The sequence below is a fragment of the Eriocheir sinensis genome, chromosome 39, assembly GCF_024679095.1.
Source record: "Eriocheir sinensis breed Jianghai 21 chromosome 39, ASM2467909v1, whole genome shotgun sequence".
NCBI lineage: Eukaryota > Metazoa > Arthropoda > Malacostraca > Decapoda > Varunidae > Eriocheir > Eriocheir sinensis.
In genome coordinates this window covers 2122262-2134319 of record NC_066547.1, presented here as the reverse complement: position 1 = coordinate 2134319, position 12058 = coordinate 2122262, and the positions used below count along the sequence as shown (strand labels likewise).

The 12058-nt window shown below is 44.1% G+C and overlaps 1 protein-coding gene across 11 annotated transcripts in view; it reads right to left on the bottom strand.

Annotated features, from left to right (window-relative positions):
* The window catches only part of LOC127008865 (coiled-coil domain-containing protein 102A-like), a 59548-nt gene that overhangs the window by 2373 nt on the left and 45117 nt on the right, over nt 1-12058 (bottom strand). For 3 of the 11 annotated variants that reach the window (XR_007761392.1, XR_007761386.1, XR_007761388.1), the window contains 10 exons: nt 8999-9136; nt 8526-8648; nt 7893-8093; nt 6523-7448; nt 6101-6304; nt 5599-5830; nt 5010-5206; nt 4664-4857; nt 1280-4449; nt 407-612 (listed from right to left, as the gene is read on the bottom strand). Coding sequence is in view for 1 of the 11 variants with exons in the window: in XM_050881249.1 (XP_050737206.1) it covers nt 4695-4857; nt 5010-5206; nt 5599-5830; nt 6101-6304; nt 6523-7448; nt 7893-8093; nt 8526-8648; nt 8999-9136 (2184 nt within the window). In the remaining 10 variants the exon portion in view is untranslated. The other 8 variants (XR_007761394.1, XR_007761391.1, XR_007761389.1 and 5 more) reach the window with 8 other exon arrangements.

The following is a 12058-nucleotide window of genomic DNA, read 5'->3' as shown; positions in this document are numbered from 1 at the left end:
GGTTCCAAGGGGGGGCACAGCCCCCCCTAGTTAGAAGGGGGGTCAAGGGGAGCGAAGCCCCCCCATTAGTTGTTAGGTCGTAATGTTCGGTTGGGATTGTTTAATTATGTTCCCCCACCCTAAACCCTCTGTGAGCTATTTTGTGACAGTGGCAGCAGATGATGAAATTGCAATGTCACTTTTTAGTATGTAGTTCCCAAAGAAAACTATCTCCAAATGAAAAAGCACAATATTTGGGCCCGAAATATATATCCAGCGTATCAAATTTTGAGATGGGCAACTCTCTGAACATTTACCAGTGTGGGTGCACAGGTAGTATATTTAAGAGGTGACCACCAGAACACTTAAGAGTTTGGAGGTACAACTTACAAGAAATGGTATGAAGGATAAAATTGAGTGTATTAACCTTAAAAAGTCCTTGGAATGTGTGGAGGAGTTTCCATACTTTTGAAAATCCTGGATTCACGTGCAGTACATCATAGTAGGGATTTTGGAGGTGGTTTGGGCATGTGGAGAGGGGGGATGAGGGTGGTTCTTGTTCCCTCTGTCCACAAATCCTGATGCTGCTGCCACTCAAAAACAGGCCTCCCAAAAGGACAAAGAGGAAGACTGCTGGAAATAGAGAAGTTCTGTGACCACTGTCATACATTGCCCTTGGCACTGGGAACCTACTATGGGCTATTACTTAAAAACATTACATTGCTTCCTTGCTAATGACACTTTCCATGACAGTGATGTTTCTTATCTAATTCATACCATACACTGCTGACTTGTGTGTGAAGAGCCCCTTAACCTCATTGAACCATGACAAAAACTCATTACATTTGTATATGCCACATTCATATATGCTTCCTCTTTAATGAGACCTACAAAGCAAGCTCTTTGTTGCACTCGTGTGTTTATTGATACCCTAACTAACCTAGCCTAACCTAGCAAATAGCCAAACAACTAGTACCATATTTCTTGGCAAAAATATACAAGTTTCCTCACTAATGAGGCTTCTAAATAACAAACAGGTTTCTCTTTGTAATCGTAATTAAAAAATGGCATACAGTTTTTCCAACTCACAATGAGTCTACACACTTAAGCCTTTAAGAGAACTGTAACGCGACCGCCCTTCCCCCTTTCAAATTCAAACGACCCATTACCTCATTACCCAATATCAAGTTCACATACACTGCATTACTCATGTCAAATAATGCTACGCTTATTACAGTGATACAGTACTACCTAATAACGTACCATTCTTCAAAAGTGAAATACACGAGAGAACACTTACCTCAACAAAATGACTACCGTGTCAATGAGTCAGCAGCGGGCAGGTCCTCCCCCCTTCCCGTGCTCCAGTCGAGTGAACAGTTCAGATTTTCAGCACCTTTCTCATTGGCCACGGGGCATTCCACGCACATGCGCACTCAGAGCCACTGTTTCGACTCGCACGCTCGCCCAAACACTCGCGGTTCGAAACAAAAGCAGTGATACTTCATGGTGTAATGGCCCGAAATGTTCTACAATTGTAATGGTATTTTTTCCCACGTATACAGTTAATCTTGAGAGAGAGAGAGAGAGAGAGAGTGTGTGTGGCGATAACTCCAATAAGCGGTTTTATTTATTTTTTATTTATTTATTTATTTTTTGCTTCGAGGCTGGAGAGAAGAGTCAGACTGAACAGAACATTAAATATGATGCTGACAGGGAAGAATGGCGTGTTATGTGAAGGAAAGGGGGGACACTGAAGAAGTATATAGTCATTCCCACCGGCGCACATACAAACAAGCACGTTGAAGCCCCTATTGAAGGTTGTTGCCATTCAGTTCCGCAATTGTGTCTCGGACCGCGAGTTAGTGCTGCGTCGAGTGTGCGAATCATGAACCTGGGCTCGATGTGAACTTGACTGGCAGAGGGAAACATTTGGTGACCATTTGCCTTCTTTTAATAAAGCAAGTATCAAATACAATAGAACCCATTTCACCAGTTTTCTGATAAATTATGTAAAAAAAAAATCACTTATGAAAACATTTGATTCTTGAAGATGAGAGCAATCACACAATTCATATCCTATTATTAAACAACAGCACAAAATTTCACTTAACCGATAATATGTAAAAAATAAATATATACTTAATACTTCCAATTGTAAGAGCTTGATTCACGACAGCTGTAATATAAATACTATTATGCTGAGTCATTATAGCTGCCACTGAATTCATCATAAAAACTAATTAAGAAACTAATGTTTGTTACAGGCCTACCTCTCCACACTTAAGCTCACTAGTCCACTAAGGCTTCAGTGGAATACGCTTGTTACTGATCTAGTTTTGGCAAATCAGAACTATAAGGTTTGCACTGAGCAAGGTAAGGAAGGGTAAGTGCTAGAAGAATCCTCCATGCCACTTACATTTCATTCAACCTTTTGGCAAATAAGCAGAATGTTATTATTGATTCCACAGTTAATGAGAAAATACAATAATAAGGTTTTCTGCAGGCCAAGAATAGTGATCCATCAGAATCTCGATGGGAAGGGGCTCATCATCTCTTTGGCCCTTGATGAATATTCAAAGTAAATTGTTCTCTTTACAGTCTCGTCACACTAAAATATGTAACTATTGTCTATTGAACAACTCGTAGAAAACAATTGTTATTGGTCAAGAAAATAGCGTTCTATTGATAAAAGTCTTAGCAACTGACTCAATGATTACCCTTAATAGCTCTCAACATGTTCACATGAAACTCTCACCAAAACAGAAACGCTTCCATTCCCTCTTGGCAATAATATATCTCTAATATTCTTTGCTAATGGCTCTTCCTGAAACATTTTGATACGCTTGAGTTTCTTAGAATCAATCTATACATCTAGGAGTGTAAAATACTTTAAGAAAATACCATACCATCTGAATACAGCTCTATTAACTAACATCGTAAATGAAACCTTGAAGCTGATGTTATGTGCCACAATAAAGCACATGAGGTGTTGTGGAAATGCTACTGCACTGAGCTGTGTAAGGGTTTTGGCCACTTGAAACACTACTGAGCTAAGTTGTGTAAGGACACTGGCTGCTCACCATATGGATGCACTGTGCTGTCGAGGGGCTCTGGCAACTAGGCACACTACTGCATACTGCTTAGTAGTGTTCTGCCTTGCAACACTGCTGCACAGCGCCATGCGGTGGTTCCATCCACCTATCATCATGGTGCTACTGTACTGTACTGGAGGGGGATGAAGACTCAACAAAGTGTTGTAGAGCTGTGCTTTTTTGGAGCCTTGGCCCCATGGCACACAGCTGTACTATGCTCTGAGGCCTCTGTTCTAGTCCACTAACACACAGTGCTGTGGGGAATTCTGGTTACACTTGCCTACAAACAGGCTATTCAGTGCTACACGTTAGTTTGTGGGTATAGTCCAACATCAGTCTCTGCCATAAACTACTGCACAACCAAGATATGATAAGCACAACAAATATATTTGCACTGCAGTTTTCACAACCTATTTGGCCATAAATATTATGAGTTAAACATATTAACTACTATGTTCTTTACACACTACACACCTAGGAAAATGAGTTAACAAAATTTGAGCACCTTTTTAGGTAACAGCTACTCTGAATATAACACTAACTCACACAATACAGTTATCACCAAAAACAATGTAACAGATAAAAAAGTAAATAAATAGGCTTTCTGACATTATGCTTGAGTAGAGTGTCCTGGAGACATGGCAGGTGTACAGCGACAGCCGCCCGCTGTGGCACACCATAATATTAGCAGCAACATTAACACCTAAGATTTATTGGTTTCAAACACTGAAAACCTAGTATACATACTTCAGTCCTTCAATCTTTGCCATGACAAAATGTCATTTGTAATTGAGATAATGCCTTGCAATGCAAATCTCAGGTAGATTTTAAGGTGAAGGTAAAGTAGAGGGCATACACTAAGCTGCATGTTGTCTCGGCACTCAGCTGTCTCTTTGGCCATTGAGTCTACAGTGGATATGCATCCCTAGCCCCAGGACACACAACCAACTGTGCTGTCTGGATTAACAGTTAACCTTCTGCTGCTTTTCCCAGGCAGCCCTTTACTGGACAACCTCCAAGGGAGGATGAACAAATGGGTGGGCTGGGCACCAACCATCCTGGCCCAGACTCATGGAGGCCAATCATTTAGTAGCCAGGAGCACTAACCACTACACCACAGAAGTGATTTTTTGTGGTTCACAAATATTTGTATCAGCATTCGGCATCATTTAGTGAATCACAAACTCCTGAGTTGTTGGAGATGGAATTTTGAAGTCCAACATTTGTCCTTAGAAGTATGCATCAAGTATGAAAATAGATTCAGCGACCCGCCGGTGCAGACATGTAAGGCTCTTGTGGTGCAGTAGGCACACTACCTTGGTCCTCAGCCTCCCATGCCATTAAGCCTGTGCAGCAGTGCATGCAAGAAGGTGCACTGCAGGGATATTCATTATAAATATTTTAGAGTGAGCAATTTACACCAAAACAAATATGGGGATTACAGAATATTACTGTCCAACTTTGAACCTAAATTTCCACATTTCTTCTGACCACTAACTTACTGAAGTAAATGATGATGATAATAATGCTGGCAAGGAAGATAAAGTTCATGAATGAAACCAAAGAAAAAGAGTCACATCATGAATTACCTCACAGGCTTGAATGGTGGTCTGACACACCTCAGAACTGGCCCGGGTCATCGTCAGAGTCCTGGAGGAGGGCAGAGGTCCGGAGGGGAAGGGAGGAGGCCTGGGAGGAACGCAGGCGGGACTGAAGGTGCTCCACTTGCACTTCTAGATTTTCAACTGTCTCCTGGAGCTCATCATTGCTTCGCTGGAGCTTCCTGCGCATCAGATAGGTACACCAATTATATACAAACATCCTCATTCCAAAAGGTCCTCTCGATGTTTTATCCATTATCTGCTTGAAATCAAACTCTCAAGTGAACTAGACACCAGCATCATCTTTTCAAACTCTCCCCTCTCTCCACCTCACCGCATGTTATTGGAGGCTCCATCCACTTCATCCTCTGCTTTTGCCAAGTCTTTCTTCAGCTCATCGACCCTTGCACGAAGGCGCTTCACCTCACTCTCATACTGCTCAGCCCGGCGGGAACAGTGGAGGAGCTCTGTTGATTTATCTGACAGAACCTTCTTCAGTTTAGCGTGGGCATGTTTTATCTCCGTCAGCTCCTGGAACAAAGAAGGGATGGAGTTTCATCAACAGGAGGGTCAGCATCCACTATTAGGAACCCGGTGGTGGGGAACTGCTCACTCGGAGGGTCTGCCATGTCCTGCTGCTCAAAGTACTCAGCCTACCAGACCCTTTGTCCATCAATTTCTGACACAAGGCAACCATCTGCTGTTCGAATAGCACTCACTAGAGAGGGTGGCTTGGAGCAAAGCAGGGCAGAGGACATAAGCATTGAAATGATCCTCAACACCTGACATACTTCTATTTTTTTTTTTTTTTTTTTTTCAAGAGAACTCAATCAAGTTTTACTCCATACACCCTATTTTTAAGTGCCATACAAGCTATTTTTTCATCATTTTAATAATTTAATTTAACCCATTTTCCTCTTTACCTTGTATTTATCAGCAACCTCCTGCTTGAGCTGAGCCACTTCTGAGTCAGGGCAGGAAGCAGCCAGCTTGTTCCTCTTGTCAAGTCTGTCTTCCAGCTCACCAAGTTGAGCTCGAAGCTTTTTGACCTCTCGCTCAAAACCAAGTTTCTCGCTTTCAAGCCGCTCCCGACGGCCCCACTCAGCAGCATTCTCCTCCTGTAACCTCTCCAGCTCTGCTCGGAGGTCAGCCATTCTGGGTAAAGACAGTGCTGCATGTCTTCAAAGAGCTTCAACTACTGACATTAAATGAGAAAGGTCTGAAGGATTGAAAACAGTGATTCAGTATGAATCCATATACAACAAACTTATATTCTGAATGAACAAAATGGAAGGCTTACATAAATTCTTGATAATATAATAAATGTTGTAGCTAAGTGTTGTTTTTACTGACATTTCATAGTGACAAAAAATCTTCTGCATGTGTCAGTAATGGAAGCATAAGGGAAACAGAGCTCATCCCCACCTGCGGTCTATACACTCCCTGGTGGAGGCCTCGTCCAGCATTTCCAGCTGGAGGGTCTGAACCTCTTTCTGGTGCTGGGCACGGAGGGCCACCAGCTCCTTCACTGCTTCCTGCCGGGACGCCCGCATGTCCTCCAGTCTGAGCCGCAACTCTGACGTCTCTGCCTGCCATTTTGAGCACTCACGGTCCAGAGCCGACTTCTCTCTGTGGTAAAAGGCACAGCATCACAGCTCTCTCCGGCAGTAAGTTTCATTATATGCAGTTGTCTACAACAATGATTAGGAATAGAAGAGGAAAGATAATATTGACCAAGGTGATGATGATGATGACAGAAAGGGATGAGATGTTGTTCATAGCTGTGGAAACTGGAGTGTTGACGACTTGACGTTGACTGGTTCTCCCTCCCTCCCTGGCTCACTCACTCTCTCTCTGCCTGGACGGTCTTGGTGGCCTCATCCAGCCTCAGCTTCAGCATGGTCACCTGCTGCTCCAGACTCTCCTGCTCTGGAGAGATGGCCGAGTCATCCAGCAGGGATGAGCCACACCCACCGAGGCTCCCCCCTCCACTAGTCCTCCAGACCCCACGCCGCACCTCCCGTCCTGCAACACCTTCCCAGGGCCGCCCTGCAGTCTCCTCCAGCATTCCCTCACTGCACTCGCTGCCGCCACAGACCTCGCTGGTGGGGTCGGACACGGCAGATATCCTGGGGTTGATGATGTGGCACGGCGTGGTGTCTGGCAATGGGTCAGACATAGTGGAGATGCGGTGTGAGGGAGATGGCTGGCTGCTGCTGTTGCTGCTGCCTCCAGCTGCCTCTCGGAAAGACTGCTCTTGTTGCGGTTGCTGCTGCTGCTGTTGTTGTTGCTGCTGCTGTGTGTGGATCATCTTTTCCTCCACGTCATTCTCCCGCTGAGGCACAGGGTGCTGCTGGTAGTGAGGCTGATGGTGGTGATGGTGTTGGCAGGATCCCTGGTCCTCCCGCACTGCCGTGTCCTGCAGGTATTCGTCACAGATAAGATCCTTCACCTCCCTCCCTGCCCGACACTTCTCACTGAGCCGCGTGGCTTCACTGGGCTTGTGGGCAAACACTGACACATTCTCAACCCCACCACTCTGGGGGGGTGCCTCCCCCTCCACACTCACACCACCTTCCCCATTGCCCATCACCTCAATGGAGTGGTGGAGGCCACGTGAGCCAAAAATCTCCTCCAGGAGACTGAAGTTTGTGTTCTTGGCATCACGGATAAACTGCAACTCGTCTGTGGAGAGTTTCTCCGCCTCAGGCTGGGTGAGCGGCCGAAGGGGCTTGCTGCCGTCCCGCTCCGGGGAGTCTCGGGTGTGGCTTCCCTGCACAGGAATGGAGGCAAGGCAAACACTCAGTAAAGGAATAGCAACAATGTATTAGAAAATGTACCTTTAATCAAGGTAAAAAGCATCTAACAACATCAAATAATACATAGATAATTGTTATGAATAATCTCACATGGCTGCTTCTGGTCTATAGGCCATGCAACAGACACAATGTTATGCTTTCATTTCAACAACACTCTCCCTTTTAGATTTAATTCTGTTGTTGTCACAAGAGGTATTGCTGAATTAAGAAATTAAGTTTATGGTCAGTCATTTTAGTGTATTCCAACTCACAAGCAGTAAGTAAGATAAGTTGTGGTTTACAGACAGCCACAAGTCTTCTAATCAGCATCATTTAGAGATTTGAAAGAAAGTAATGGTATTTCTTACTAGAACTTCTTACCACCAATTTCTCTAATATGTGCACAGTATATATATCACCTGGTCTCTGGGGTCATCCTGCTGTTCCAGAGAGGGGTCTTTCCTGGGGCGCATCCCGTGGTAAGTCTTGCTTATATGAGACATCTGAGCCTCCAAGTCATTCTTTTCCCTCCTGAGGGTGCCGTTCTCCCTCTGTGACACCTCCAGGCGGCCCCGCAGGATTCTGACTTCCTCTCGTGCTTTGTTACGTTCACTCCGAACCTGAAATAACTTCATATATCATATCTTGCTAAATTAGCTTTCTCGAGGTAAGGCATTCTGCATCATCTCCACCAGTTCTATTCTCTTTCTTAAATGCTAACCATATACAAGGGCCTTTATCCACCCTTGTATAGAGTATGCATCTCATGTGTGTGGGGAGGCTCCACAAACACACGTCATATTCATTTGCATTGTTGCATAGCTAGATACATTTGGTTATAATTACATAATGTAAAAGTGAAAAGAGTAGCCAAGTAATAGGAAAGAGAATGAACATTGGGTAGGAACATATGAGATGGTGAATTTTGAAAAAATGTAAAACGAGGGAAGATTGAGGATGAAACAGTGAAGAAGTGGAAGATGAAATGGAAAGATCATCAAGGAGACAATTAAAATGTGGAGAATATTCTCAGCCACCACCCGAGTCACTACCTTACTCCACTTCTCCCTCCAGTTGGCAGTACAGTCTGACCACCATCGCATCGTCTTCTCCATCTGCGTGGCTCTGGCTCGTGCCTCCTCCAGTTCTCGTTGCATCATCTCCTGCACGAGGAACTGCAATAGTAACGGGGCCTACTCTGGGTCTGTCTTGAGTTTAAGTATTTTTTTTAATTTCCAGGATACGGTTCCCCAGTTTGATATAAAGGAAGGAATGGAGAAATGGTTTCCCAACAAGGGTTGTCAGGTTTGCTAGGGAATTTATTACAAAGGAGTGCTCTGACTCTCTTATAGGATAACACAACAGTCCTGTCACAGAGGCATTGTACTTCCCGCCAAATGATGCTGCACTCATGACTTGAAGGACTAGACAACAAATCAAGAGTCACAGCCATAACTGCCCTGCCAACCAGTTGTCCAATAATTACAGAAATGTCAAGTTGATGAAGTAAGATACAGGTACACACCTGTTTTTCATGCCAGTGGTAGGGAAGGGGCATTGGCTCATGGGGGTGCGTGGAAGGAGGATGTGCTGCCCCCTGTAGAGGGGCCTGAGCCCCCCGCCGCACTGAGCTGTTGCCAGACTGTGCCATCTTCACGAACTCCTGCAACAAAACATTCTGGGTACTAAATTAAGATCTCATGTTTGAAACAAATTAGTATTTAAATACAGCTAATTTGAGCAGCAACAAAGCTGAAACCTTTCCCTATTTGGTGTCAATTTTACAGAGCATGGTGGACCTTTTTATTTTTTTTTTTTTGCAAGAGCTGCTTCCTCTTTTCCAATATAAACTGTCAACTGATTTCAATAAATACCCAGAATAACATGTATTTCGATAGGGTGGAGGAGAAGGCAGTCACCAAACTTGTGTGCTGTCAGGCATTGTACTCCTAAATTAATAGAACCCCATCTTAACCTAACGGATAGTAACCTATCACCGCTAAATTAGTAACCTATCATGGTTAAGGATAGTAACCTACCGTAGTTAAAATGGTAACTTTTCGCTGACCCACCTATCCTGGAGAGCCACAAAACTTACACTCTGGCCGAGGTGTGCCCTTACCGACCTAATGGTTGGCATGCCAGCTTCCCATCTTGGTGGTCGCGAATCAATTCCAAGGCGCAGAAAAGGGTTGAGATTGGCTACGTTAACGCACTCATAACTCACTTCGTACCTGACAAAGTACCCTTCAGTTGTTATACATGTCTTTTACTAACCTTCAAACCTCTTGGAAAACCAAAGGAAAGCGTAAATATTAGAACAATTGTGAAAATAGCCATAAAATGTGTGTGCAGATTCGTGGCCCACAAGTGTTTCTGAATAAAAGAAGTTTACGTTTAACAGCAGCCAAATCTGTAACCTATAACTTATTAACTAGTTGCTCAAATCTCAGATACAAGTAATTCGTGAAAGCTATATTTATCGGAATGATGAACGGCATGTTAAAATCTACCCGAAAAACATAATGTCAACCACTGGAGTGAGTTGGATGAAGTTCTGGATAACTTCTCAGCTTCCTTCCATGACTTCCTGGGCCAGTATTCTCGAACGCTCCACCTCTCACATCAACTATTTTCTAAGGCCAAAAGGGAGATCAGTCAGTTTTTCATGAGTGTTTTTTTAGGTTCATGTTACAGAAGGGTCAGACTACTACCAGGGTCATTAAACTACCTCTAGAAATGTCCCAAACCCCTACGAAAGCCCTGTCTAATGTGAGTGTGTGAACAGCGAGCGTTTGAGAATGTGGTCCCTGATTCCCTCACTTCAGCATCCTCTCATTGATTAATCAGACAGTACTATGGGGGAGTTATTTAATACCATAACACCCCAAAAGCCACAAATCCTTAAAAATAGGCTCGGGTCATCCCTCCCAAGCCCACAGGTAACACACGGGAGCCTTAACCCTGAAATGAGGCACTGAATGACCCTCCCAACCTCATACTTTAGCCTTATTTCACTGCACAGACGCCAAGAAGCTCCTCTCTCAGCCACCTAATTAATGTATCTTAACCTAAACTAGTGATATGGAGCGAGTGCAAGTCAGGGATGGGCTTAAAAGTGTTAAAATTAGAGAAAAGTTGAAGAAGGTTGGGCTCTGAATGACCCTCCCTTCCTCACGTTTTAGCGTTATTTCACTGCAAAGACGCCAAGAATCTCATCTCTCATCCATCTAATCAACGTATCTTAAGCTAAATCAGTGATATGGAGCGAGTGTAAGTCAGGGATGGGCTTAAAAGTGTTAAAATTAGAGAAAAAGTGAAGAAGGTTGGGCCTACTCACGCCATCCTCACATCTTGGCCGTGTTGACAACCTGAAGGGACCATTCGGCGCCCGCCCGCCCTCGACCCCCTGCCCACTCCTGCCCACCTTGCCCACCCGAGGTCTAATTTATCTCTATTCTTTCATCCTTTTCAATGGTAAAATCTGGGACCCCTTGAATGACTTCCTTCTACATTTCCTTCATCTCTCTGTCCCTGTGCCGTCCAACTTCCTAATGCAAGAGTCAACCAGTACATCTTCATTCTTTCATCCCTTTCAATGGTAAAATCTGGACCAATTGATTGACTTCCTTCTGCATTTCCTTCATCTCTCTGTCCCTGTGCCGTCCAACTTCTAATGCAAGAGTCAACCAGTACATCTTCATTCTTTCATCCCTTTCAATGGTAAAATCTGGGACCAATTGATTGACTTCCTTCTATATTTCCTTCATGCCCCTACTCTCCTCCCCTTTCTCCCTCTTGCCCATTTATCTTGCCCATTCCTGCTCTTTCTCTCTTACACACTCTCCATCCCCTCCTCTCTCTTGCTCATTACTTCTGGACCTTCTCTTGCCCATTTCTTGCTATCTCACTTGTCCCCCTCTATCTCTTGCCCAATCTCGCTGGGTGATGCTGCCTTCTACCTGTACTATATCTCCTTCAAGCTTCTGGATGCTGTAGTTGAATGAGAAAACTGTCACTTAACCTTCTATCATTTAAACAGCGAAGCGTGCACTCGTGAATATGCATTTTCTCACCTAATGTCTATATAGTCTTATGTAAGCATTGAAAGCTTTAATCATTGGTATAAAAAAGGTATAGGAATAAATCTTTGAGCCTTGCCGAAACCGAACGAGAACGAAACCCGCCTCAGTCCCCAGGTAGATTTGTCACCTGTAGCAAGCCGGGCCGCCTCCTCCTGCTCCTCCTCCTCCTCTTCCTCCTCCACCAGCCAGCTTACCCATGCGTTACTTACTCCTGAGGGCTGGAGGGGTGGGAAGTATTCTTTGCTTTGACCCCACCGCCGCGGTAATACTTTTCTGAGAGGATGACTATAATGTAAATCCCAACTCTGTGCCTTATGACTTGAAATGTAAAGGTATTCATGCTTGTCATTCCTCCTGCAGAAATATAACAGTGACTTTGCTTGTTATTCATGTACTAATTTAAGCTGTAATGAAAGTTCAAGGCTTATGCAAACTAGTGTAGATTCGTATTAATATGATTTGTAAAGGGTGAGATAGGACACACACACACACACACACAC